A 24,719-nucleotide genomic window follows, 5' to 3' on the forward strand; every position below is an offset into this window, starting at 1 on the left:
CGAATGCCGGTTGGCTCCCTGCCAGCCAATCACCGTGGCGCCCCAGATCCGGCAGCCAATGGCCGCCCGCCTCCCCGCGCCGGGCTGCGACGGTTGGCGCTGAGCTCCCGCAGCCCGCGGGAGGCGGGGGCGGATTGGCGCAGGCGGCGTCCAATGGGCGGCGCGCGCGAGGAGCGGGGCCAATGAGCGCGCCGGGGGCGGCGCGGGTGCGACGGCGGGCGGCTGCAAGGAGCGGCCGGTGGCGGCGGCGGCGGCGGCCGGTGGCGGCGGCGGCCATGGCGGCGGCGGAGGCCGGCGGTGACGACGCCCGCTGCGTGCGGCTGAGCGCCGAGCGGGCCCAGGCGCTGCTGGCCGACGTGGACACGCTGCTGTTCGACTGCGACGGCGTGCTGTGGCGCGGCGAGACGGCCGTGCCCGGCGCGCCCGAGGCCCTGTCGGCGCTGCGGGCCCGCGGCAAGCGCCTCGGCTTCATCACCAACAACAGCAGCAAGACCCGCGAGGCCTACGCCGAGAAGCTGCGGCGCCTGGGCTTCGGCGGCCCGGCGGGGCCCGGCGCCGGCCTCGAGGTCTTCGGCACGGCCTACTGCACTGCGCTCTACCTGCGCCAGCGTCTGGCGGGCGCGCCGGCCCCCAAAGCCTACGTGCTGGGCAGCGAAGCCCTGGCCACCGAGCTGGAGGCCGTGGGCGTCGCCTGCGTGGGCGTGGGGCCCGAGCCGCTGCTGGGCGACAGCCCCGGCGCCTGGCTGGACGCGCCGCTCGACCCCGACGTGCGCGCCGTCGTGGTGGGCTTCGACCCGCACTTCAGCTACATGAAGCTCACCAAGGCGGTGCGCTACCTGCAGCAGCCCGGCTGCCTGCTCGTGGGCACCAACATGGACAACCGGCTCCCGCTCGAGAACGGCCGCTTCATCGCGGGTCCGTGAGGCCCGGGGGGCGCGGGGGTGGGGGCGGGCCGCGGGCCCTTCCTGTCCTCTGACCCCGGGTGCTCTCCTCCCCTCCCTCCCCTACCTCTCCGCCCCGCAGGTACCGGCTGTCTGGTCCGAGCCGTGGAGATGGCCGCCCAGCGCCAAGCCGATATCATAGGGAAGCCCAGCCGCTTCATCTTCGACTGCGTGTCCCAGGAGTACGGCATCAACCCGGAGCGCACCGTCATGGTGGGAGACCGCCTGGACACGGACATCCTCCTGGGCGTCACCTGTGGCCTGAAGACTATCCTGACCCTCACCGGCGTTTCCACTCTAGGGGATGTGAAGAGTAATCAGGAAAGTGACTGCATGTCTAAGAAGAAAATGGTCCCTGACTTCTATGTTGACAGCATAGCTGACCTTTTGCCTGCCCTTCAAGGTTAAAGATTTAGTGTCTTTAATCTCCAGAATAAAACGAATTGAAAACCACTTACCCAAATTAATAGGTGGGGCTTAAGCATCCGCTCAGCTAGGTGGCTTCAAAGAGTATCCTTGGAGTTAAGTAAAGGCACTAGTTGTTAACCTTGTAAGTAAACATTTCGGGGCGATATTGTTTACAGATGCTTCTATTTGAAGATGCACTTTTAAACCTGGAGGGCATTGTGGGGGTCCTGGGCACTGGGTGCCATTGACAAGGACAGGCTTAGCATCTGTCCAGGATTCAGGTAACCTCAGGGTGGTTACCCAGCCTGCTGATGGGACCAAGGCAGGTCTAGGGATGTTAGATGTTTTACTGAAGATTGCATTCAGGGATCGGCCCCCCCTTACAGGGCAAAGAGGAGGACGGTCTGATTATTTTGACTGTTGTGAGAAACTTGTACAAACAGCCCCAGGGCCCGTTGATGTGGTCCTCTGCAGGTGAGCCCGCTGCAACGTCCCAGCCCCTCACCTGCAGGGTGGGAGTGGAGGACAGTGCTGCTCCCTGTCCTTGGGGTGCAGCGTGCTGACCTCACCACTACCAGCCCACACTTCCTTCAAAACCACTCTGATGTCACAATCAAGTGTCTGCTCCGTTTCAGATACCCAGGGCTGCCACACCTCATATGTGGTCACGGAGTTCTGTAAACGCAGTCCAGCTAAGCCTCAGCTTTCTCAAATGTGCATTTAAATCCAGCTGATTGGACCGAGCATGTTGTTAGCTGAGCGGCCGAGAGGGTGTGGATGCATTTGCTGAACTCTGGGCAGCTGTGCAGAGAGCTCAGAGTAGCGTTGGTACCAAAAATTATTTTTTTAAACTTTTGAACAACTTTTGTCAAATGGTGGAATTGAATCTTAAGTGTGTTAATTAATAGCTGTGCTCTGTCTCGTAGGGAAAATCCCACTGAAGAAGTCTGCGTGCCCCGCAGCCAGCAGCACAGCTAAAGGCATGTGCTGGCCAAGGAATGCCTGTTGCCCTGGGCACCCTCTGGGTGGGGGAGGAAAGAGGTGTCCCCAAGAACAGGAAATACTTTTACAAAACATCCAGTCTCTTCCTGTTTTCCTCCCATACCCTTAGTTGGGGTGGGGGGTTAGGTGCCAATGGTCCTTGAGGCCACTTCCCTTGGCTCTGGAGTTCCTTGTCGGAGACCAGCAGGAAAACTGGCAGGTTCCACCTGCTAGCCAAGGGTTCTTGGCAGAGGGCCCCCGGCCTTTTTTGCCTGTTCCCTAAGTCGCTGACCTGGTAAGCAGGCTGTCCAGCCATACTTGTAGGGTAGGGCCTGGGAAGCTGTTCCTTTTGGCAGACTCCTTCCCAGCGCCTCACTCTGTATCCAGTGGCAAATCCACAAGCTTCTCTCCTAGCTCCAGGGTGACTCCTTCCCTCATTCTCGAAGTTCTCATAGCAATAAACGGTGTCCCGAACCCGCAGCTCTTCCCAGACCTGGGGTGTCTGGGGTTTGGACTCTGCTGTGGGGCAACGCGAGGGCAGCCATCGCCTGTGAGGTTGGTGGTGCTGACGTTGGCTCTGCGAGGTCGGCTCAAGGTGGGTCTGGATATTGAGCAGGCCTGTCAGGGCGTTGTCACCCACACCAGGAGCACGCAGCAGGTGCGGCAAGCAGCAACACCTCTCCTGCCGGGCAGCAACCCGAGAGCCCACGTGCACCCCATCTCTGCCCCCCGTTGCACTGTGTGAATCCAAATACATATTAAAGTCTCAAACCTGCGCTGACTCTGGCGTCCTTTGCCCTTGTTTTGACAGCAGCCTTTGCACAGATGCTATAGCTGCCTAGCGTGGGGAGGGGGTGCTGAGAAGGATGCGTTCTGGGATTCGTTCCAGGGCTGGGATGCTGACCACCATGATGCCACCGCATCCCGGGCCCATTAGACAGAGGGCTGGGTTCAGAGGAAAGCAAGAACAGGAAAGGGCCACACGGTGAAGGGGGTGAGGAGCACGCACACCCTGCCCCAAGCTGCCAGTGCCAGGGGGAGCCTGGACTCGAAATCCGCAGCGTCTGGAAGCAGAGGAAGCCATCCTGGGCAGGGCAGGGACGGGCTGACCTAACCTTCCCGGGCTGTGTGGAGGTTCCAGTTGGCCGACAGGAAGCTGCCCTGTTCTCAGTCTTCCGTGCTGCTTACCACCCATCAGCTGTCCCGTCTGAGGGGCTGGGAAGTGGCTGGGGGGACAGGGGACAGAAGGACAGAGGCAGCATGGACTCCCATACCAGTCATTTGTGAAACACATTTATTAGTGGGCTGCCGCGGGCTGAGCCCTGGGAATCCAGAAGTAACTTGAGACACTGGAACAGCCTCTTTAGGAAAATTAAGTCTGTCCCCAAACAGACTATAAAATTGTCCTGCCCGGGCCTGGTCTCCCTCCGTGCCAATCCGTGGGACTCGATTTCCTTGGTAGCCGTGCTCTTCCACTCTCTTGGGCCCCCACGCTCTCCGGTCTGCACAGGGGAGAGCCAGGCACAGTGACAAGCACCCCCCACCCTAAGCAGGGGGGGCTGTCCTGGCTCCGACCCTGATATCAGGTGGCTGGGCTGGTGGGGAGCAGCGGGGTCAGGAGAGGAGGGGGCCGGGACGGTTGTTTGGCTCATCGAGGGTGTACTAAGGTTTCCCTAGCTGACTCCAAGGGGCGGCAGACAATCCGCGCATTGTCACCAGGGCTGCGGCATGGAGCAGAGGCACTGCTGTGAGGAGAGCCCTGGGCCTGGGCCTGTCGAGGTGAGTGCCTCCAACCACCCAACACCCTCTCCTAGCACAGAGACCCAGGGCATGCCCCGTGCAGGGGACAGGAGGGCCGTGCCCACCTCGCACACCTCAGCCCCTGCCTTCCTGAGCCAGCCTGCTTCCCGGTCTCTGCTCTAGGCCCCACAAGCTGCAGTTTGCCCCCAGGGGAAGGCCAAGCCCTGCCCTGGGGGCTGGAGAGCCCCTGGCCTGCTGCTGCTGCTGCCTGCACTGGCCGCTGCTGGGGCCGTGGCTGGAGGGCTTCTTGGCTTCACTCACAGTTCCCCCAAGGTGAGCTCCTCCTGAGGACCTGGCCAGGGGCAGACAGTGGGAAGGGGAAGGAAAGGCCAGCACCTCTCAGCCCACCAGTGGAGCCAGGGCTCAGAGCAGTGGCTGGAGGACCAGAGGGGTGGGGGGGTCAAAAACTCTGCAGCGGAACCCGGCAGGGGTGGGCAAGGATGTCCGGGGCTGCCCCACGCTGCCCAGCTGAGCCCTGGCTCCCCGATCTCAGCTTCTGCTGCAGATGCTTCGTCTGACCCTCCCAAGCCCTGGGGCACCCTGGTCCAACCAAACTGTCCAGGTGGATGTGGCCCGGAACGTGGCAACCATCCGGGTGACCTCGGCTCAGAGCAACCACAGCTGGGCAGTGCTGTTTGACGGGCAGAGCGTGAGTGGGCTGGGGGTGTGGTCAGCACCAGTGGATGTTCGGGTGGCCCTGCCTCACCTGCCTGCCTCCCCAGGGCTGCGTCTGCTACCGCCCCTTGGAACACCCGGCCTGCTTCCTCCGCCCGATGGAGCCCCGAGATCGCGAGACCCTACAGCTGCTGGTGAACATGGCCAGGGTAAGCAGCCCCATGCGGCCAGGCTCCCTGGGCCAGGGGACAGACAAAGGGTCCTGTGTATGGCTCAGTCCTGCGGCGGGCTGGAGCTCTGGTTTCAAGGAACAGAAGGCCTGTCTTCCCTCGGCCGGGGCCGCTGGCAAGAGCGGAGGGCGGTGCTGGCATCAGGCCAGCAGTCCAGGACGCACAGGCCCCGCCCCAACCCGGTCGCGTGCCAGTGCCCCTGTACCGTGGCCCACCAGTGCCTTCTCTGCAGGGCCTAGGGTCCCCCGGCCCCAGCCAGGCCACCCACTATGCCCAGGAGCTGCTGGCAGTGCTGGGGAGCCGTGAGGTGGACCCTGCCCAGGTGGGGGATTCCGTGCAGCGCCTCTGCACGAAGACGCCCGTGTACTGGGCCCGCCGAGCAGAGGGTAAGTGGGGCGGTGCTGTGAGGCCCGGACTCCTGTAGAACGGTCTGGGGAGATGGGCAGGAGCCCTCAGGTTCATGGACGCCCCTCCCCCAGGGCCCCGGAGGCAGCGGCTGATCTACCTCTGTGTTGACATCTGCTTCCCCAGCAACGTCTGCGTGTCGGTCTGCTTTTATTACCTCCCAGACTAAGTTCAAAGCCTGGCCAGTCCCCCAGGCCAGCCCCGTCACCAGTCACGGAGGGTGGCTGCTGGCGGGAGCTAATAAACCCTCCAGCTGGCCATGACTGCGTTCTCTGTGGCCTCAGGACGCAAACTGGGTGAGGGGCAGGGGAGAGCACTGGCTTAGGGTTGGGCACCAGCCTGGGACCCCTAGGCCCTATGGATCTGGAATTTCTAAAGCAAGTGAAGGCTGGCTCAGGTAGGCTTCCGAGCCTCGTCACATCCACATAAGCAACTGGGAGCTGAGAAAACCCCAGGAAATACTGGCCTGGCCAGTCTACGTGGGCCGAGGGGGCCAGGGTAGGTCAGTCAGGTCCAGCTGGCTAGGCTGATAGAGGCTAGCCCATGGAGGTTCGCTCTGACCTGGGCAGCTGAGCAGACCTAGGCCGGAGATGCTCCCTGGACAGCCGCCTGCGATCCCAGGGGTGCACGGGCTAGCCCAGCACGCTGTCGTTGAAGGCCAAGCAGACGACGGCTTTCTGGTGGCCGCCGTACTCTCTCTTGATCTCTCCGGTCTCCACGCACCAGAGCCGGGCCAGGTTGTCAGAGGAAGCTGCATGGAAGGGCGGGGGCAGCAGCTCAGGGCGCAGGCGCAGGCCGGCCCGCCAGAGGCCGGCTCCCAGGCAGCAGGTGTGCAGGCAGGCGCGGGAGGCGGGGCGGCCAGGGTGGGAGGGGGGCTCACCGGTGACGATGTACTGAGAGTCCCCTGAGAAGGCACAGCCCCACATCCAGCCGCGGGACGACTCTCCTGGGTTGCTGCTCTTGATGCTGAGCTCTGTCATCAGGGAGAAGTTGGACGTCCTCCAGATCTTGCACGTCTGGTCGGCCGAGCAGGTGGCGAGAAGCCTAGGGTGGGCGTGAGTGTGATGGGGGTGTCGTCAGCAGCCACTCCCACCCTGCACCCCTTTGCCATGCGAGGGCTCTGGGCCCCCAGGCCCCGTACGCACGTGGAGTCAGGACTGAAGCGGCACTGCAAGGCGTAGCGGGTGTGCGCTGGGATCTTGGTCTTGGGGATGAGCTGTGTCACCTCGTCACCAATGCCCCCTGTCAGATTCCAGACGTAGCAATTCCCCTGCGATTGGAGGGGAGTCAGGGGACACCTGGAGCCTTCAGTCTGACACAGGGGGAAGGAGGCTCTGGCGGCCAGACCCGGATCCAGGGGCTGCCGTCCCACACGGGGCTGCACACAGGGATCTGGGGGCTGGGGACGTGTGGCAGGAACAGTGGGTCTAGGCTGCAGGGAGCACTGCACAGACTGAGAGCAGGAGGCCATGCTTGGCCTTCACGGAGAAAGCTGCTGGCCGGTGGGAGTGTGAAGAACAAGACAGGAGCAGGGCTTGTCAGAGGGAACAGCAGGAGGGCAGTGTGGGGACACCACGGGACCAGCGAGTCCTTGAGATGTAAGGGATGCTGGCGGCCGGACGGGATATCGCGACCACACTGCAGCTTCCCCAGGCCACGTCCCGAGGCCACGGCGAGGAGCCAGGGCGCCTCGGGGTTTGTGCAGGGAATGATGGCGTCGGGCTGTCGCCGCTGAAGGCTGTGCTGGCGGCTGAGGGAGAGTGGTGTGGGGGCAGAGGGTGTCAGTGAGGAGGGAGGGTGGCCACGGGGAGGCTACAGCCGTGGTGCAGGGAGAGGAGGCAAACTTGGGCCAGGAGGAGCCGAGGAGGAGAGGGAAGTAGACAGACTTGAGAAGTTCTGGAGGTGGGAGTGATGCCCGCTGGCTGAGCTAGGCAGTAGTGAGAGTGGGCGTCAGGAACGACACCCCGCTTTCTGGCTTTGCTGGCTGGAGCTGGAGCCCAGGAGGAAGAAGCAGGCCTGGGGGGGGGGGTTAGTCTGAGGAGCGTCTGGGGAACCAGCCGCATGCAGGCAATCAGGAAGATCAGGGGCCAGGTGCTGAGCGGGCCTCCCACGCCGCACGCACACCCAGCACTCACCGTGCTGTTGACGGCAGCCATGTAGCTGGCGTCGGGGTCAATGTGGGCAGACGTGATGGAGACCTCAGGCTCGGGTATCAGCTGCTCGTTGTGGTCAGTTTTCAAGTCCCAGATGTGGATGGCGCCGCTCTGGTCACCCACAATGAGCTCTGCCTGGGGTGCAGGGGAGGTGAGGGAGGGCACGTTCCCTGCCCTCCAAACGCCCACAGGGCCCGGCCCTGTGAGTACCCCTCACCTGGTTGGGATGCAGGCACACGCAGTTAATGGGTGCGTTCACCTGGAAGATGCGCTGACACTGCAGGTTCCGGGACCTTTGGGGCAGCCACAGACGCTCTACTGGAGGCTGTTCGCGCCCCACCAGACGCTCTTTCCCCCGCCATTTATGCTTGTTCCTCTGATAGCCGCAGCCTTACGACAGACACCAGCGAGGTTCGGCCCCCTCCAAGGGCAGCCCCTCGCGCCAGTGGGACTCACTCCGATGCAAGTCAGAGCTCCCTGCGGTATCAGGCTGAGGCTGGGCTCCTCTTTGTGTGGCTTCACCCCCGCCCTATCCTGCTTCCGTCACTGCCCTCGATGAATCACCCACACAGAAGACTCCGTCTTAGCCTCTGCTTGGAGGGCCCTGGCCTGAGACAGTCTCCTGGCCCGGCCGCCCACCCCCACACACCCGGCAACAGGCCCCGCCTGCCCGGTGCCCCACACCTGAGGTCCCAGATGCGGGCCGTGCAGTCCTCCCCACCCGTGTACATCCAGCGGCCATCCTCGTGGAAGCCCACGGACGCGATGTTCTTGTTGACCCCGTCGTAGCTGATGATGGGGTTGGGGTTGTTGGAGCTGAGATCATACATACGAATGTGCTGGTAACCTAGGGACACAGGCTAAACTGAAGGGCGCTGTGCCCAGGTGGGCCCAGCAGAGGTCGGGGTTGGGGTGAGGGTAGAGGTACCTGCGGCAGCGATCATGCTGCGGTCAGGCGTGATCTCCAGGGCGTTCACCTGCTAGGTCTGTTAAGGAGAGTGATGAACAGAGCCCTCAAGGCCCCCACCGTCTGCTTGGGCTGCTGCATCCTTTCCACCCCAGGCACCCCTTCCTTTGCCCAGGCTGCTACCCCCACCAGGCATCCTTCCCAGTACCGCCCTCCCCTCCTCCCCAGTGGAGGATACAGAGTCCTGATGCTGCACCGTGCGGGTGCAGATGCCACTGTGGGCCTGCCAGAACCGCACCGTGTGGTCGTAGCCTGCAGTGGCCAAGATCACCGGGTCACTGCCCACTGTGCCGGGGGACGTGTTCATGGTGCAGAAGAAGGCTCGGGCCTGCACAGGACCCCGCTTCTGAAAGGGAGGGGTCAAAGGTCAGAGCATTTGCAGAAGAGAGGGGTGTGCGGTATCTAGGGAATACCCCCTAGGTCCACTCGGTGCTGAGAGATACATTATCATTCCCGTTTTACAGAGGTGGAAACTGAGGCGTAGAGGTTCAGGGGACGGATGACAACCTACGGACAGCTCTGACCTCCAAGGCCCGTGCTCCGTTCCCCGCCCCACGGACGCGGCCGGGAAGCCACCCCACCCGCCGCCGGCAGGGGGCAGGCACGCCCGGGGCGCCGCTCTGCCGCAGGGGCGGGCTGCGCATGCGCAGGGCGGCGGACCTGCCGGAGAGGAGAGAGGGCTGCAGCGGCTGCGCATGCGTAGCAGGCCGGCAGCTAAGCCTAATGGCAGGGGGCGCTCTCTGGCCGGACCCTCGGGCTCCCCGGTGCTCCGCCGACAGCCCTGGCTCCGTCCCGTTGTGCCAGCTTCCCCCAGGCGCGCTCTCCCGGCCACCCAGCGGCCGCTTTCTGGCCCTCGTCCCGCGCCCCCCGTACCTTACATGCGGCTCTGCACTCCGCCGCTGCCCAGGATGGCGAGCGGAGCCAGAGCGAATCGATAGATGCCGCGGCCGAGCGTAGAGTTATCGATGGGCCCTTAAGGCGACACCACGGGACTTACGCGGGGGTGGTGTGACGAGACCAAAGTTCTGGGGCGGGAGGAGCCAGTAGAGGGCTCCGCGATGCCTGGACGCCGCCTTCTCCCCACTCGGGCACCGCACCCTGCAGACGGCTACCCGTTTTCCAGGCTTGGTCCCACCCCTCCCCTCCATCCCCTACTCCCCACCCCTGGCTAGGATGCCCAAGTCAATTGGAGGACTCCCGCCCAGTTAACATTTGAATTTCAGGTAAGCAACGGTAATTAAAAATGTTTTGGTATAAGTATGTCCCAAGTATCACCTGAGATGTACTTATCCTAAAAAGTTCCTCCTTGCCTGCGGGGAATTCACGTGTAACTGGGCGTTCTGTGGTTTTATTTTCTAGACGTGGCAGTGCTAGTCTGGGCCCTTTCAGTCCTGTTCAGCCCTGGCCTGACCCGCTTGTCTGCCCACTCAGCCTCAGCGACCCCTCCAAAACTGGGTCCCTCGTGCCTCCTGTGCCATTCAGCGGTCCCACACTCCAGGCCCCACGGCCTCAGCTCTCCCGCGGTTTCTTCCCACCACACGTCCCACGCAGCTACACACACCCTGCCTTGCCTTCCTCTGGCTCCTGGACCAAGGCCGCAAACCCCCACCCTGCCCACAGGCCCTGGGTCCCAGGAACCTTCCTTCCTGCCCCTTCCCGCTCCTCCCTCCTTCCTTCCCCTCAGCCCAGCGAGCAGGCACTCTGCGGGGTTCTCACCACCTCTCTGACTCCTGTGTCCTCACTTCTCACTCACTCCTCAACCCCCTGTCATCTTTTGCCCCCAGCTCTCCAGAAAAAATATCACAAGGTCACTGGTGGCCTCACACTGACGAACCACACTGACGAACCTTCCACGTCTTGACGCGTCTGCACGGTGGTGGACACTGCTGCTCCTGAAAGCTCCCCTTGCCGCTTCCTGCCTGTCTTCCTCTGCCTTCGCCTAGAGGCTTGTCCCCTGCAGACTTCTGGTCTCGGCATGCCACACCCTGAGCGTCTTGCCCACTCTCTCTCCAGGACTTCCAGTGCCACCCCTGTCCGGGGTCCTTCCACCCTGTCTCCAGCTCAGATCCACCTCCCTGATAGACATCGTCCCTTGAAGTCCCCACAGACAGCTCCACTTCCCGTGGCCAAGACAGTTCATTATGGACCTCCCGCAAACGGTGTCCCCTTCTGTGTGCTCCCCTTGCGTGTTTCAGCTCGGCGTGATCCAGGGGCGTCCATCACCTCCCCTGCCTTCCTACCCCCACCCTTGCCCCATCCAGGCTGTCCTTCACATGGCACAGTGGTCTTTTTAAAATCTAGAAGCCTTCCTGAGTCCTCTGTCCCCTTCCAGACCCCTGGCCACCGCCACCCTTTGCGGCTTTGTCCTCAGCTCCAGAGGCCACGTGCTCCATCCTGCCAGAGTGGACAGCAGCCCTGGGATTCGGCCAACGCCACACACTCCCTTCCGAGCCGTCGCCCCTGCCCCGCTGAGGATGCGCCCCGATACCTCTTTACACGCTGGACTCGGGGTTGTCAGCACCTTTGTAGCATTTTCAGGGCTGACTCTGTGGGAAGTTTTATGCTGGTGTTTTGTTTCAATCGAGGTAAAATTCACACACTATGAAATCAACCGTTTTTTAAGGTTTTATTTATTTATTTATTTTAAAAGATTTTGTTTATTTATTTGACAGCACAACCTGGGGCTCGATCCCAGGACCCTGGGATCATGACCTGAACCAGAGGTGGACGCTTCACCGACTGAGCCAGCCAGGCGCCCCTTATTTATTGTTTTAACTGATCTGTACACTCAATGTGGGGCTTGACCTCACGCCCCTGAGATCAAGAGTCACATGCTCTCCCAACCGATCCAGCCAGGCACCCCTGAAATCCACCATTTTTAAAGTGAACGATTCCGTGGCGCTGAATACATTCACAGTGCTGTGCAGTCAGCACTTCTGTCGAGTTCTGGAACACGTTCGTCACCCCAGAAGGAAACCTCTGTGCAGCCTCTCCCCACTACCTCTCCCCCCTCACCCGCCCTGCCCCTGGCAAACACCGTCTGCTCTCTGTCTCTATGGATGTGCCGATTCTGGACATTGCATATAAATGGAATCCTCCAGTACACGGCCTTCGTCCCTGGTTTCTCTCGCGGAGTGTCGTGTTTTCAGGGCTCACCCAGGTGGTAGCAGGTGTCAGAGCTTCACTCCTTTTTGTGGCCGAATAATACTCCAGCGTGTGGCTGGACCCCATTTTGTGTACCCACTCACCTGCTGATGGGCGCTCGGCTTGTTTCCACTTCCGGCTGTTAGGAATAACACTCCCGCACGAGTGTCTTTGGAGTACGTGTTTTCGTTTCTCTGTATACTAGGAGTGGAATTGCCGGGTCACATGGTAACTCTATGTTTAACTTCTTGAGGAACCGCCAGACCGTGCCGGGCGTCTTCCTGCATTATGCATCGGGTCTTCATAACGGCTCTGCCAAGGAGAAGCCACCCTCGTTTGGGAGACAAGGAAACTGAGGCTCACAGATGAAGAGTCCTATGTTCCAGGGCACATGGCTGGAACATGGCGGACCCCATCCTGCTGGCTCAGCTCCCCGATGACCCTGCCCCTTCTGGGCACCCCCCGCACCTTGCATGAACTCCTCATCCTCCTCTCTGAGTGCCGGAGCTCCGCCAGGCTCAAGGGCGGCTCTGGGAGTGGCAGATGAGTATGTGGGGTCCGAAGGCTAGCGGAGTAAGAGCTCTGTGCACCCCAGCACCTGAGGGACATCGGAGCAGTGTGAAGCCCCCAAGGAGCCTGAGAGCAGGAGGGAGGGGTGGGGCTAAGGGAAGGCTGGGACACTCCTCCACTCGTGTCTGTGTGGTCCCACCTGTGTCCCAGAGGCCAGGCCCTGGGCTGTTGGCCTTTCCTGTGGGGCTCCAGGGAGAGATTGGGGACTGCACATGTCCCATGCCTAGGATTAACCGATGGACTGGGTGGGGCTCCCCACCCAGCCCAAGCTGCTCCCGCATCTCTGCTGGGCAGGAAGGGGGACCAGGACACATGGTTGCTGATCCCCTCCCAGGGGGTCAACCAAGCACCAGCTGAGCGCTTTAAGAGGTGGCGTCTTATGAGAGTGACAGCAACCGTGGCAGCTGACATGCGGCGTGCCCCCTGCAGCCTGGGGGACGGTATGTTCGTCCTCCCCATTTCATACAAAAGGGGCCAGGCATCAGGGCTCTGGGGGTCTGGGAGGGGCCCCAGGGAGGAGCACGAGGGGCGTCTCCAGCGGGTGGGCAGGAGCAGGGGCTGCGTGGCCGCCAGTGGAGACTGCCTTGCAGCTGGGAAGGGGGCCAGCCTGGGCTGCAGCGAAGCAGCCGCCAGGTCTCCTCCAGGCTGAGCCTCGGCCATTCTGCTGGCTCAGCAGCCCCTCCTCCCAGGATCCTCGGAGGCCCGACTTCCTGGAGAGCTGCCCAAGTCCCACGCCTCTGCATCTTCATCCCCTAGCCCGAACCACTGGCCTGCCATGCCAACCCCCCTCCTCAGGCTGGGGGGACCGCAGGCAAACGCGCATCTCTGCTTTCAGGTGGACCCACCCATCGGCCCTAGGCTGCGGGCAGAGCTGCAGGCCCATTTTACAGATGAGGCAGCTGAGTGTCAGAGCGTGTCCAAAGTCCCTGGGCTGGCCGGTCACGGATCTAGGACATCTTGACCCCTCCTAGGCCATTACCTTCACCAGCAGCGTGAATCCCGCAAAATCTGTACAGCTCTCTTCCCAGGCCTGTGTTCAGAAGGTGGTCTCCACAGAAGGTACCCCTTGTAGGTCTGGGGAGTGACTATGGGGTGCCTGTTTGTGGAGCACAGACAGCTGGAGGTGGGGCAGCTGCTGGTGGGACTAATTCATTACCCAGAGGAATTACAGAATTCCAATCTGGAACTTGGCCTCTTAGGTCATGATGAAGGTTTATTTGCAAAGGCAGGAGGATAGGACATATTTTACTTAATGAGTTATTAGCACAGTTTATGACATTATCTCAACATTTGATGTGTGGGCCTCTGTTTTGTACCCTTGCCCCAGGCCCTGCAAATGTTAGGCTGAGGCCAGAGTGGTTTCCCTTCATCGGCCAAAACATAAAAATAATGGTCAGGACAATAGCTATCTTTTAATTTGTATTTTTTGTAATGCTTCCCATGTGCCAGGCACAGTGCTAGGCTCTGCGGATATGAAGAAGAGTAAAATATAGTCGCTCCTGGGTATGGAGCTAAGGATTTCACCATACCCACAGAAGCCATATACTGAGCACTTATTAAGCTCTACTGCAAAGTGCTGTATGGATACCATCACAAGCCACCTTCAGAAACTTACGGAAAGCTCTCACTCTCACCCCCATTTTACAGAAGGGAAAACCAAGGCTCAGAAAGACAAAATGACCAGAAAAGCAAACCCAGTAAGAGGCAGAACTGGGACAAACACTGAGGTGAGTGTGGGTTCAAAGTTCAGACTCATGACCTTGAAATTCTAGGACCTTAGGCTGGTCGCTTGGCTTCCCTGAGCCTCAGTTTCTTCATCTGTAAAATGGGCACAGTAAATCTGTGACATGACCAGTATGGTGCCTGTGCCAGCAGATGCCCAGGAAGTGGTCAGTATAAAGGATGGAAGGGAAGGGCCTTTGTGTTTAGGGAGCCACCCCTCACCCCCTGGTAGCACAGCATGTGCTGGCAGACATAGGCTTGCTCCCCAAACTCCAAGGAAGACCCCACGGTGGGGACTGATCAGCTGCCTGGATCAGGGAATCCTATTGCCTGCTGCTTCCCCCACCCCCCAACCCGGCCACCTTCCTCCTGGACCTGCTTGATGGTCTGGCTGTAGGTAGAGGGGTGTCAGGCCGTCATATGTGCAGACCCCTGCAAAAGCTCCTGACAGCCTTGCCCCACTGAGGTGATGATTTGCCCCTCCCTGCAAATGAGGAAGTGAGCCTGAGCCAGGACTCAGACCCCAACCCATCTGTCTGTAGAATACTGCAGTCATAACAAGGGCACAAGGGTGAAGGCCTGAGGCCCAGGAGGTCAGAGGCGTGAGACCTCAGTGCATGTGTATGTGTGTGCGTGTGAGGCAGGCAGGGGAGCATGAGGGAGTGGGGACTGGTCAGTGTCTGTGGAGCAGAACTGTCCTGCCCCAGGGCGGCCAGAGTGTGGCTGGAGGCCGGAGGGTTAACAGACTTGGTGGGGGATCACATTGGTGCTGGGCAGGACTGTGACCCATTAGTGCTGGGGATGAGGGGTTGAGCCCCTCTGGGTGGTGGGTGTGTGGGGCTGCAGCCCAGCTGGTGCTGGGGGGCTGCACTGGGGTTAAGGTTCAGATTGAGGCTGGGGGCAGGGAGCTGTCGCCCTGCATTGTTTATAGAGAGAGCGGGAGGCTGCAGGGGAAGAAGCAGTTGGGGGTGGGGGTGCGGGTTCCCTGACACCGAATTCATTATTGGGAGATTCCTCTTCACAATCCCTCGACACCTCCCACGGGAACCACGGGCCAGAAATGTCTGACAGCCTCTGGCAGGCCGGCTCCCGTGCCGCCGCGGGTGCCCGGGTCTCTCTGCGCCCGGGTCCCCGCCCGCCCACTGCCTCCGAGTCCCTCCCCCCTTGGGTCCCGCAGCCTCTGGAAGCCTCTCTCAGGCTCAGCCACGCGCCGCCGCCGTGCCGGGGCTCAGTGTCCAGCCCCCACCCCGGCGGCTGCCTCCCCGGCCCCTGGCGGTCGCCCCGGGCCGCCGGCTGTCCGCAGAGGCCGGCGCGGCCCGCACGTGGGGAGGGGGCGTCTCGGGAGCACGGGGCCCGCGGTAGGGGCGGAGCCAAGGAGCCGGGCGCGCGGTCGGCGCGGGCGGACGGAGGTCAGCGGCCGCCGGAGGGGGACCCAGGCGTCCGGGAGGCGGCGCCAGGTGCCGCGCCCCCGCCCTGGGCCGCCCCCCGCCCGTGACGCGCTCCCCGCCCCTCGGCGCCGGGAGCCCGAGCCCGAGCCCGAACCCGAGCCCGAGCCCGAGCCCGAGCCCGAGGACAGCGCGGGGCGCGGGCGGCGGAAAAGGCGGCGGGGGAGGCAGGAGGATGCGGCCGGGGCCGCGGGGCCGCCGCCGCCGCCTCTGAGCCGCGCCGAGCGCACGGAGCGCAGCCGCGTCGCTGCGGCCGGGCCGCGCCATGGGGAAGGAGCAAGAGCTGGTGCAGGCGGTGAAGGCGGAGGACGTGGGGACCGCGCAGAGGCTGCTGCAGAGGCCGCGGCCCGGGAAGGCCAGTGAGTGTGGGGGGCGCGGGCGGGCGGGGGCCACCGCGGGCGCCGGCCCCCCCACCCCTCCCGGAGCGGGCAGGCGAGGGGGATGCTGTCGTGTCCCCGGGGGCGGGGCGGGGCCAGCAGCGCCCAGACCCTCGGTCCGCACCCCCGCCCCCAGCGCCGGAGGAGGGGCGGCACCGAGCGCCCGGCGGTCCCCGGGCCCCCGAGCCGGCAACCTGGCCGCGGGCGTCCCCCTCCCTCCCCGGGCTATGGGCTGACAGCTGGAAGGCTCTGCTGGACCGTCAAAGGGCGAGGCGGATGCCGCCCCCCCTTCCCCACCGTGGAGAGAGGGAGGGGGCCCCGGCGGTGAGGGGCGACCGCAGGGCTGCCGGTCCCTGTCAGATCCCCTCCCCGCCCCATGTTTAATAACACGCTTTGCAGGGAATGGGGGGCAGGACCATGCTGGGGGTGTGGCTGCCCAGGCATGGCCCGCCGGGGGCCATTTACTCATGGGGGAGCAGAGGCCCAAGGTCGCCCAGCCCAGGGCAGGCTGTGCTCCAGGCAGGTGCAGACCCTGCAACGGACCCTGGTCCTCTCTGGCTTCCTTGCTGGGAAAGGGGCTGGGGAGGGGGGGAGGGGGCTCCCACTAGCCATCCTGAGCTTGCGCTGTGAGGGCCCCTGGGAAGGGTTGGGAGCTTGGAGTCCTGATCCTAGCACTCATCCCAGCTCAGCCCAGAGCCTCCCCGGGGGCCACTGGAGATGGATGGATGGGTGTGTGGACCAGCTGCATGTGCGGCTGCGCACGTCAGGCCGTGTCAGTGTGTCGGGGCACCTGTGCAGGCCGGGCAGGGCTCCGCAGGATGGCACGTGGGGTCTGGGTGCCCCACTCCCCACCCCACCCCCAGAGACTGTCTGTAACCCAGGGAGGCCCCTCCCCTCTCTCCAGGAAGCATGCTGAGAACTGAGCCGGCCTTGGCGCTGGTGATGGGGGCAGGTCCTTGAGCTGCAGGAAGACCCCTCCGGCTGCAGCCCCGTCCGCTCCCTGCAGTTGGAGAGCCTTGCGGGATCGCGTGTACAGGCTGGCTCTGCCCTCCACACCTGAGGCCCACAGATGGTCTACCGGTTGGGGCCGGCTTCAGGGCCTCAGGGCTCAGAAACGGAGGACTTCCAGGCAGAGGCAGCCCATAGCCAAGCCTTGAAAGCAGGTGGAGAGATTGAGAGCTGGAAGGCTAGGTAAAGGTTTCCACCTAGTGGCCATGTGACCTTGGGCACCGAGGACTCTGGCGCTCTGGGCCTCAGTCTCCTTATCTGTAGGATGGGGACATTTGCGGTCCCTGCCTCATAGCATTGTTGGAAGCACAGCGGGAAAGCACACCGGAAGCCCAGGCACTTCGTAAGTGCTCAGGAAATGCGAACTATGACCGGTTCCTCAGGCAGCCCAGGATGGGCTTCCAGGGAAGTGGGGCATCAGATTCGGCCATCCAGGGGAGGTGCGGGGACTTGTCCCTCTACCTGGGTGTCCACCTGGAACTTTGCATTTGTCCCTGGCTGGTCTGCCTTCTGGGAGAGACACCTGCCCTGGCCCCCGTTTCTGGGCTGTCTGACTCACAGGGGCGGGCATAATAAATCAGAGAAATCCCTCCATGAATTAGCTCAGTTGTCATGGTAACGCTGGCCTGCTTTGGAGTAAGATGTATTTTGATTCAGCAAAGTACAGCTGGAGTTTGGGCCATGGGGTGGGGGGCACCCAGCGGTGCTCTCTCAGGCCACCCCGGACTCTGAATCCGGAGGTCTTCCCATGACCCTTGTTTCCATGACCTCCACCCCCTGCCGGCACCTTCCCTCCACCCCAACTCCTGAGTGTTGCCCCGGGGTCTGTCAGCCCTGCCATCCTGCCTCGAAGGGAGCCTCGCCTGGAATGCATGCTCGCACCAGGACTCTTGGCCGCTGTCCTTGAGAGGAAGGAGACAGTGCTCTGGAGGGAGATGCCAGGGTGGCGCTGGCCTTTCTCACCTTGGCCCACTAACACTTCCCTTGCAGCGTCTGGCCCAGAGCTCCCTGCCTGCCCTGGGGAGGCTGAGGGAGTGCCCTGCCCTGTGCTGCCCCCGTAGGCCAGGACCACATCACTTCAGGGGACAGACGTGGCTCTGTGGAGCCGGCACACCAGTGGCCTCTGTGGCTGGAGGAGCATCTAGACGGGGGTAGAGGGAGGCCGTGAGGGCAGGGTGGGAGAGGGGTTGAGGCCAGCTCCCCCAGGGCCTCTGCAGCCTGGAGTTTGGGGCTGACCTCAAGGGCAGGGATGGTCCTGGAAAGCAGTTAGAGGACTGAGTGACAGGAGCTGGCAGAGCCCACAACGTGGGGTGGGGTGGGGGTGAAGTCTATGCCCATTACCCACGTGGGGGCTGCAGGACTGAGTGCCCTTGTGGAAAAGAGAAAGGGGGCTCCTGGAGGGGTTTCTGGGGCTTTCATCTTGGTCCCCACTTGTCGCACTGATGCTCCCCCCCCCCAAGTGCTCAGGCCCCTCCGGCCATGCCTGCTTCGGCTAAGTTCAGAGTGCCTGTGTCTGTGAAGGCCTGCCTCCCTGGCACCAGGCGGGCTTCAGGTGTGCGACCTCCCTGGGAGCCCAGGGTCCCCCATGTGAATGGGGGGGTGCTCCAAGACCTCAGGCTCCCCTCCACCCATTCCAGCTACTTCCTTCTCTGAGGAGACCTGCAGCAGGGAGGGGGTGAGACGACCTTGCGAGACCCCCACCCCTTGTATAGTCTTCTGGATGGAGACTCCCCCTCCCCACTGGTGTCTGTGCCACATTCTGGATCTTGACCTCTAGTCCCTCTGAAATGTCAGTGCCTGCAGGTGTGGCCAGGCTGGGGCGGGGGAGACCTGGTTCTGCTGGAACTAACAAGAAGGGGCAGCAAACGTCAGAGCTGGGCCGAGTGTTTGGGGGCGGGGGGGACATCCTGAGCATGGCCCTGGGTGGGAGAGGGGGCGCTACGGGACAGCATTGTGGTGGTGGAGGCTATCAGTTAGGGCGCCGGCTTACCCAGCACCTCATAGGTGCCCGGCACTGTTTCAGCCGCCAAGGATACAGCAGTGAGCAAAATAGGTGAAAAAACCCTCACCCTTCTGGAGCTTGTACTTTAGTGCTGGAGACGGACAACAACCAAGATAAATGGCAGTGATAGGAGCTAGAGAGAGAACTGCAACAGACACAGGACAGCGTGGGGTTGCTGGTCTAGGTGGGGAGCCCCGCGGGGCTTCTCCGAGCAGGTGACATACAGATAAAGTCCTGAAGGACGTGAGGGAGGGAGACATGGGGATAACCAGGGGAAGACCAACACCCCACACATACAGCATGTGCAAAGGCCCTGTGGCAGGGGCGGCCGGTGTGTGGGAGCATCCTCAAGGAGGCTCGTGTAGCTGGGAGAGGAGTGATGAGAAAGTCAGAGTGAAGCAGGAGGGTTGTGTCTTGTGGGCCGTTGTCCAGTGCTGGCCCTCAGCCCCAGTGACATGGGAGCCGTTGGAGGGTCTTCAGGAGAGGAGTGGTGGCAGTGGGATCTGACTCATGTTCTCACAGGGTCCCCCTGACCTCAGTGGTGTGGAGGACAGACTGAGGGGCAGGGTAGAAGCAGGGATGCCAGTACGGAAGTGATCCTTTGAGAGATGCTGGCCTGGTCAGGGTGGGGACATGGCAGTGGTGGGAAGTGGTGGGATTCCGAGTGTGCTTTGAGATGGTCTTTGCTGATGGAGACACTATAAGGTACTTAGGGCTGACTCCGAGGTTTTGGCCTGGCCCACCGAGGGAAAGGCAGTGTTGCTACCGCCCTTAGACGGACGTCAGGGCCCGCAAAGTGTCTGAGCAGAGGGGAAGGAGTGGGGCCGTGGAGGTGCCTCCACTCCGCTCTGTGCGGGAGGAGCCCCTCGCTGGAGAGGGTGGGGGTGGGATTCCCACAGAGCTAATATTAGTAACTGCCGCTTATCGATGGACTCTGTGCCAGACCCTTCATGCTTTAAGGGTGGACACGCCCTTAGGCCTATGCGGCTGGCCCCATTACCCCCTTTGTGCTCAAGGCCAAGGCCATAGGGCTAGTAAGGGCCCAGTGAGGGTTTGAACTTGGGTCCATCTGTCTTCATGGGGTTTGTGGACCATTGGGGCCTCACACCCTGCATCCAGCAGCTGAGAGCCGAGGCTGGAGCGGCCTGGGGTGCTGTGGGTTACCCAGCCGGTCCTGGAGCAGCCCCTCTGTGACTCGACTCCCTTGGGTTCCTGCTGTCAGGGACCCCCACCCCCACCCCTGTCCTGGGCCTGGACAAAGGGGCTTCTGTCCCGCCAGCCCCTCCCTCACGGAGTGACTGACCCACAAATGGGTTATGTAACCATGGCCCAGACAGGCAGGGGCTTGGCCTGAGTCCGGCTGGCCCTGAGCCCACAGGGAGGGCGTCGGTGGGCTCCCCTCTTCTAGTAGTCAGCTGGTGGAGGCCAGGATGGAGGCAGCCCAGGAGGAAACTGGGGCCCCAGAGGGAGGGCTTGGGCCCCTTGGGCTTTGGGTGGACTGATCCCAGGACCCAAATGGCCCCCGGAGATGTGGTGGCCGTTCTTGTGTGGTCACTCAGGGGCACCAGCCCACTTGCCTGCCTCCCCTTCCTGCCTTGCCAGGCGGGACTCATCCACATGGGCAGGCCCAGGGCTGGGAATGCGGGGAGGCTGCACCCTGAAAATGCAGATCTTCCCCCAGAGATACCCCAATTTCCGGGTGTTCCAGCCTTCCCAGGCCACCCCCGGCCCCATCTGGGTCCTTCTGAGAAACAGATTGTGCCGGCTCTCTCCCTCCCGCCGTCGGCAGGTGCCTCGCCAGCGTCCCCGAGGAGGGGGTGCATGTGCACATGTGTGCGTGTGCCTGTGTGGGTGCAGCTCTGGCTTCCATCCCCGCGTGGGGACAGGCCCGGAGCCCTTGCCTCTGAGAACTTGCCAACACCTTAGTTCGGTGGGAAACCAGGGTCCAAAAGTTGGTACCTGGAGCTGACTGCAGAGCACAGAGTTGAACGAATGAAGGAACGTTTCTGGATGAAAGACTGAAGACAGCAGCTTTGGCTCCGAGCCTGCCGGGGAACTAGCCAGAGCCCTCCGCCTGCTCTTGGGCTGCCCAGAGGGCCTGGACCGAGCCTCCCTCACTGTCTCTCTCCCACCCCCCTAGAGCTCCTGGGCTCCACCAAGAAGATCAATGTCAACTTTCAGGACCCCGACGGGTGAGTTCTCAGATGGGGAGTGCCAGGCTGGCATGGGGTCTGGGGGCGGGGGGCTCCTGTGGAAGGCCGGGTGGCCCGGCTCCTTGCCCATTCATGCCTGTCGCCTGCCCCAGCTTCTCTGCCCTGCACCACGCGGCCCTGAATGGCAACACAGAACTGATCACCCTGCTGCTGGAGGCCCAGGCTGCTGTGGACATCAAGGACAACAAAGGCAAGGCCCACCAGGGACCTCAGCGCCAGGGTGGGGGGTGGGGGGGATGGGGTGGGTCAAGGTCCAGGGTGGAGTCCCTTGAGACCTAAGTGGTCCCACAGTGGAGGCTCCAGCCCAGAGTCTCGGTCTGTGTCGAGGCGGGTTTTCCTGGGATCAGCATCCTGCAGGCCGGGGTCAGGTGCAGGGTCAAGGGCTGGCTCCCAACGGCCCCCCACCCCACCTGCTCCCAGGCATGCGGCCGCTGCACTACGCGGCGTGGCAGGGCCGGAAGGAGCCCATGAAGCTGGTGCTGAAAGCGGGCTCAGCGGTGAACATCCCATCCGACGAGGGCCACATCCCTCTGCACCTGGCAGCCCAGCATGGTCACTATGATGTGGTGAGGAGCACCCGGGGGCGTGGGGGACGGGCGCCGGGGCGCCGGGGCGGGACGAGCCCTGGCCGCCCGGGGGGCTGAGCGCGTCCCGTGGCCCCGCAGTCAGAGATGCTGCTGCAGCACCAGTCCAACCCGTGCATGGTGGACAACTCCGGGAAGACGCCCCTAGACCTGGCCTGTGAGTTCGGCCGCGTCGGGGTAAGTCTCCCCAGAGGGCGGAGTGGGGCTCTGTGTGCTCCGGCTGCCCCCAGGAGGGGTGGCAGCGGGGGGGGCACGGCCGTGACCCCCCACCCCGCTTCCGGCCCCCCCCCGACCCCTCCCTCCAGGTGGTCCAGTTGCTCCTGAGCAGCAACATGTGTGCGGCCTTGCTGGAGCCTCGGCCGGGGGACGCCACGGACCCCAACGGCACCAGCCCCCTGCACCTGGCGGCCAAGAACGGCCATATCGACATCATCAGGTATGGCCTTGCGGGGTGGGGGGAGGGGGCTGAGGAGTGACCTCTACAGCCCTAGACCGGGGCTCTGGTGGGACCTTGCCACTTGCTGGGAGACCTGGTGGACGCACTTAGCGTCCCTGAGACTCTGTTCTCCCCTCTGTGAAGTGGGCATCCCAGCAGCAGCTGCGCTAGGATGACCCGACAGCTGTTCCGTCAGCACAGGGTGGGGGAAGGCAGGCAGCACTTCCACAAATGCTCGGTCGCTGTCACACACCGTGTTGTTGGGGAGGCTGGGGGGGCGGGGGCTCACCCTTGGACCTGGGAATGGGGGCCCAGCAGGGGGGGTGGGATGGAAGGCCCTTGCTGTAAGGGGCTGCCTGCTCCGACCTTCCTTCCACCGGCCTTTCTCCCAGACTCCTCCTCCAAGCCGGCATTGACATTAACCGCCAGACCAAGGCCGGCACAGCCCTGCACGAGGCTGCACTCTGTGGGAAGACAGAAGTGGTTCGGCTACTGCTGGATGTGAGTCAGGGGGCCGAGGGAGCGGGGCCCGGTGGGAGCATGGGGTCTCCTAACAGGCCACACCTTCTGGCACCTGCAGAATGGGATTAATGCCCACGTGAGGAACACCTACAGCCAGACGGCCCTGGACATTGTGCACCAGTTCACCACGTCCCAGGCCAGCAAGGAGATCAAGCAGCTGCTGCGAGGTGGGCCTGGGGCAGAGGCGGGGGCCCTGGGGGAGTCGGGGGGCCAGGCCAGCTCGCAGGACTGGGGGGGTCTGCCTCCTGTGTCCCCAGAGGCCTCGGCAGCCCTACAGGTCCGGGCGACCAAGGATTATTGCAACAATTACGACCTGACCAGCCTCAATGTGAAAGCTGGGGACATCATCACGGTAAGGCCAGCCTGGGGCTGCCGGAGAAGGATGGGCAGGACCCGGGGCGCTCAGCCCACAGCACCCCCGTGCAGCACCTGGGGAGTTTGGGGGTCTCGGTGGGAGGCCTAGGTCACCCACCCACTTGACCTGGACCTGGAGGGGTGTCTCCCTGAGCACACTCCCCCACCTCACCTGGCCAGGTCCTCGAGCAGCATCCGGATGGCCGGTGGAAGGGCTGTATCCATGACAACCGGACAGGCAACGACCGGGTGGGCTACTTTCCATCCTCCCTGGGCGAGGCCATTGTGAAGCGAGCAGGCAAGTCCCACCCAGGCCTGGGTTTGGGGGCCAGAAGGAAGCAAGTGCACGTGTGTGTTGGGTGGCAAGGCCATTGCTAGGTGTGGGGTCCCGAGTGGGGTCCTGCCAGCTGTCTCGTCAGTGGCCCCACACCGATTCCAGCATTTATTTAATAGGCAGTGCGCACCAGCCGCTAGCTGTAGATGGTGACCCAGAGGGACAGCATTCTTGGTCTCAAGCTCACCCCGAGGCAGGGAGGGGAGCAGGGGCAGTGAAGTCAATACACAAGCAAATGTGCCAACTAACGCCATAGACAACGTGGATGGAGACCTGCTTTTTGTTTGTTTCTATTAGTTCCAGGGTAACATTTAGTGACTCATCAGTTGCACAGAGACCTGCGTTTTAGATAGGGTGGTCAGAGAAGGCGCTACGAAGTGGGAGGGGCTGGCCCCGGGCAGAGCGCCCCAAAGGCCGGAATCACATATGCTAAGGCACTGGGGCAGGAGGCAGGAGATGTCGGGTCCTAAAGGAGCCAGCACAGCAGGGCTGGCTCAGAGTGAGGAATGGGGGTGCGGGGCGAGGCCACAGGGGTTGGATTGCTTTCAGACAGGATCGGTGAGATGGCGTCCCTCCTAGAGAGGACGTGGAGATCGACAGGGAGGGGACAGAGGGGTGCCAATGAGGAGGCATGGCCGGCCCACTCAGGGTCACCTAGGCTTCTGGGGACCTCTCGCCTCTCCATGCTCCCCTGGCAGAGAGGAGATGCACTCTCTGCCCTCCCCATACCCCACCCAGGACCACAGGGCCGCTGGCAGAATGGCCTGGCCTGGGCCCTCTTGCCACAGTGTCCTGCTCTCAAACGTGTAGGGCGGGGAGAGGTCTTCTGAGTCTCTCTCAGCTCCTAGGAGACAGCCGGGGCCAGAGGAGGCTGCAGTGCTGACCTGAAGGGCCTCTGCTCTGCCCAGGCTCTGGGGCCAGGCCAGGGAAGTCCCCTCGCCACGTCAGGTCCCCAGGCCAGGCTGGTCCAAGATTCAGTGAGGCTATGCTCGGCCTACAGGTTCCCGAGCAGGTGCTGAGCCAAGCCCATCACAGGCGGGCAGTTCATCAGGGCCCTCCGCGCCCCCCGAGGAGATCTGGGTGCTGAGGAAGCCTTTTGCAGGTAAGTGGGGGAGTTCTGGAGGTCAGGGCGGCAATATTTCCTTGAGGCAACACCCCGTTTGGGCCAGGCCAGCACTGGCCAACGAGGCTCCCTGTGTCGGCAGGTGGGGACCGCGGTGGCAGCTTGAGCGCCGGGGCCGGTGCAAGAGGCAGCGGGGGCCACACCCTGCACGCGGGCTCCGAAGGGGTCAAGGTAGGTGGCCTGGGGGCAGGGCCAGGGTGGCTGGGGCGCAGAGCAGCTCTGGCCAGCCTTCCTGTCTGGGTTGTAGCTCCTGGCGACGGTGCTCTCACAGAAGTCCGTCTCCGAGTCCGGCCCCGGGGACAGCCCCGTCAAGCCTCCAGAGGGCTCCACAGGTAAGAGCAAGGATGCAACCCCACCGGCCTGGCAAGGAGGTGCCCCCCCCCCC

General features: G+C 62.9%; 4 protein-coding genes and 1 long non-coding RNA gene across 9 annotated transcripts in view; 4 read left to right on the plus strand and 1 right to left on the minus strand.

Annotated features, from left to right (window-relative positions):
* The first annotated feature begins 261 nt into the window (after window positions 1-261).
* On the plus strand, window positions 262-3,111 carry LOC103668491 (phosphoglycolate phosphatase). The gene is made up of 2 exons (XM_040635511.1): window positions 262-915; window positions 1,024-3,111. The coding sequence occupies exons 1-2, from the start codon at window positions 276-278 to the stop codon at window positions 1,347-1,349; spliced, it is 966 nt and encodes a 321-aa protein (XP_040491445.1). The 5' UTR covers window positions 262-275; the 3' UTR covers window positions 1,350-3,111.
* Window positions 3,112-3,607: 496 nt separating this feature from the next.
* Window positions 3,608-9,500, minus strand: MLST8 (MTOR associated protein, LST8 homolog). Of its 5 annotated transcripts, none has more exons than XR_005836140.1 (10): window positions 9,374-9,500; window positions 8,679-8,846; window positions 8,462-8,513; window positions 8,218-8,380; window positions 7,751-7,826; window positions 7,516-7,668; window positions 6,526-6,650; window positions 6,261-6,424; window positions 5,942-6,131; window positions 3,608-3,832 (listed from the first exon to the last, which is right to left on the minus strand). XR_005836140.1 is itself a non-coding variant. In XM_040635513.1 (9 exons), exons 2-9 carry the CDS (start codon window positions 8,805-8,807, stop codon window positions 6,013-6,015), a joined length of 978 nt encoding a protein of 325 aa, XP_040491447.1. In that variant the 5' UTR covers window positions 8,808-8,846; window positions 9,374-9,500; the 3' UTR covers window positions 3,608-6,012. The 5 variants fall into 5 exon arrangements, 2 of the variants coding, with proteins under 2 accessions (XP_040491447.1, XP_040491446.1); XR_005836142.1 differs by having other exon boundaries at window positions 4,205-6,131; XR_005836141.1 differs by having other exon boundaries at window positions 4,196-6,131.
* Window positions 4,059-5,549, plus strand: BRICD5 (BRICHOS domain containing 5). The gene is made up of 6 exons (XM_008697090.2): window positions 4,059-4,109; window positions 4,254-4,416; window positions 4,604-4,779; window positions 4,853-4,961; window positions 5,215-5,361; window positions 5,455-5,549. Exons 1-6 carry the CDS (start codon window positions 4,059-4,061, stop codon window positions 5,547-5,549), a joined length of 741 nt encoding a protein of 246 aa, XP_008695312.1.
* Window positions 9,501-9,606: 106 nt separating the features above from the next.
* Window positions 9,607-11,223, plus strand: LOC103668490. The gene is made up of 3 exons (XR_570053.2): window positions 9,607-9,723; window positions 10,833-11,085; window positions 11,173-11,223. It is a non-coding gene; the product is annotated as an uncharacterized LOC103668490 (long non-coding RNA).
* Window positions 11,224-15,646: 4,423 nt separating this feature from the next.
* Window positions 15,647-24,719, plus strand: part of CASKIN1 (CASK interacting protein 1) — a 17,924-nt gene continuing 8,851 nt past the window's right edge. The window contains exons 1-13 of the mRNA XM_040635514.1: window positions 15,647-15,740; window positions 20,909-20,960; window positions 21,074-21,171; window positions 21,402-21,547; window positions 21,647-21,742; window positions 21,871-22,001; window positions 22,394-22,502; window positions 22,582-22,690; window positions 22,781-22,875; window positions 23,058-23,175; window positions 24,212-24,313; window positions 24,417-24,505; window positions 24,582-24,666. Of these exons, the coding sequence (XP_040491448.1) occupies window positions 15,647-15,740; window positions 20,909-20,960; window positions 21,074-21,171; window positions 21,402-21,547; window positions 21,647-21,742; window positions 21,871-22,001; window positions 22,394-22,502; window positions 22,582-22,690; window positions 22,781-22,875; window positions 23,058-23,175; window positions 24,212-24,313; window positions 24,417-24,505; window positions 24,582-24,666 (1,324 nt within the window). The remainder of the gene's footprint in view (window positions 15,741-20,908; window positions 20,961-21,073; window positions 21,172-21,401; window positions 21,548-21,646; window positions 21,743-21,870; window positions 22,002-22,393; window positions 22,503-22,581; window positions 22,691-22,780; window positions 22,876-23,057; window positions 23,176-24,211; window positions 24,314-24,416; window positions 24,506-24,581; window positions 24,667-24,719) is intronic.

The sequence above is a fragment of the Ursus maritimus genome, unplaced genomic scaffold (assembly GCF_017311325.1).
Source record: "Ursus maritimus isolate PB19 unplaced genomic scaffold, ASM1731132v1 scaffold_2, whole genome shotgun sequence".
Lineage (NCBI taxonomy): Eukaryota > Metazoa > Chordata > Mammalia > Carnivora > Ursidae > Ursus > Ursus maritimus.

What these genes read in the sequence shown, in the direction of transcription:
- LOC103668491 (XM_040635511.1), top strand. Translation starts at nt 276, where the DNA reads ATGGCGGCGGCGGAGGCCGGCGGTGACGACGCCCGCTGCGTGCGGCTG. An exon ending in GAACGGCCGCTTCATCGCGG is followed by an intron (nt 916 to 1,023) that starts GTCCGTGAGGCC and finishes TCCGCCCCGCAG; the next exon opens with GTACCGGCTGTCTGGTCCGA.
- BRICD5 (XM_008697090.2), top strand. Translation starts at nt 4,059, where the DNA reads ATGGAGCAGAGGCACTGCTGTGAGGAGAGCCCTGGGCCTGGGCCTGTC. An exon ending in TGCTGTTTGACGGGCAGAGC is followed by an intron (nt 4,780 to 4,852) that starts GTGAGTGGGCTG and finishes CTGCCTCCCCAG; the next exon opens with GGCTGCGTCTGCTACCGCCC. An exon ending in CTGGGCCCGCCGAGCAGAGG is followed by an intron (nt 5,362 to 5,454) that starts GTAAGTGGGGCG and finishes CCCCTCCCCCAG; the next exon opens with GGCCCCGGAGGCAGCGGCTG.
- MLST8 (XM_040635512.1), bottom strand. Translation starts at nt 8,807, where the DNA reads ATGAACACGTCCCCCGGCACAGTGGGCAGTGACCCGGTGATCTTGGCC. An exon ending in CAGCATGATCGCTGCCGCAG is followed by an intron (nt 8,381 to 8,461) that starts GTACCTCTACCC and finishes CTGTGTCCCTAG; the next exon opens with GTTACCAGCACATTCGTATG. An exon ending in CGCTTCAGTCCTGACTCCAC is followed by an intron (nt 6,425 to 6,525) that starts GTGCGTACGGGG and finishes CGCCCACCCTAG; the next exon opens with GCTTCTCGCCACCTGCTCGG.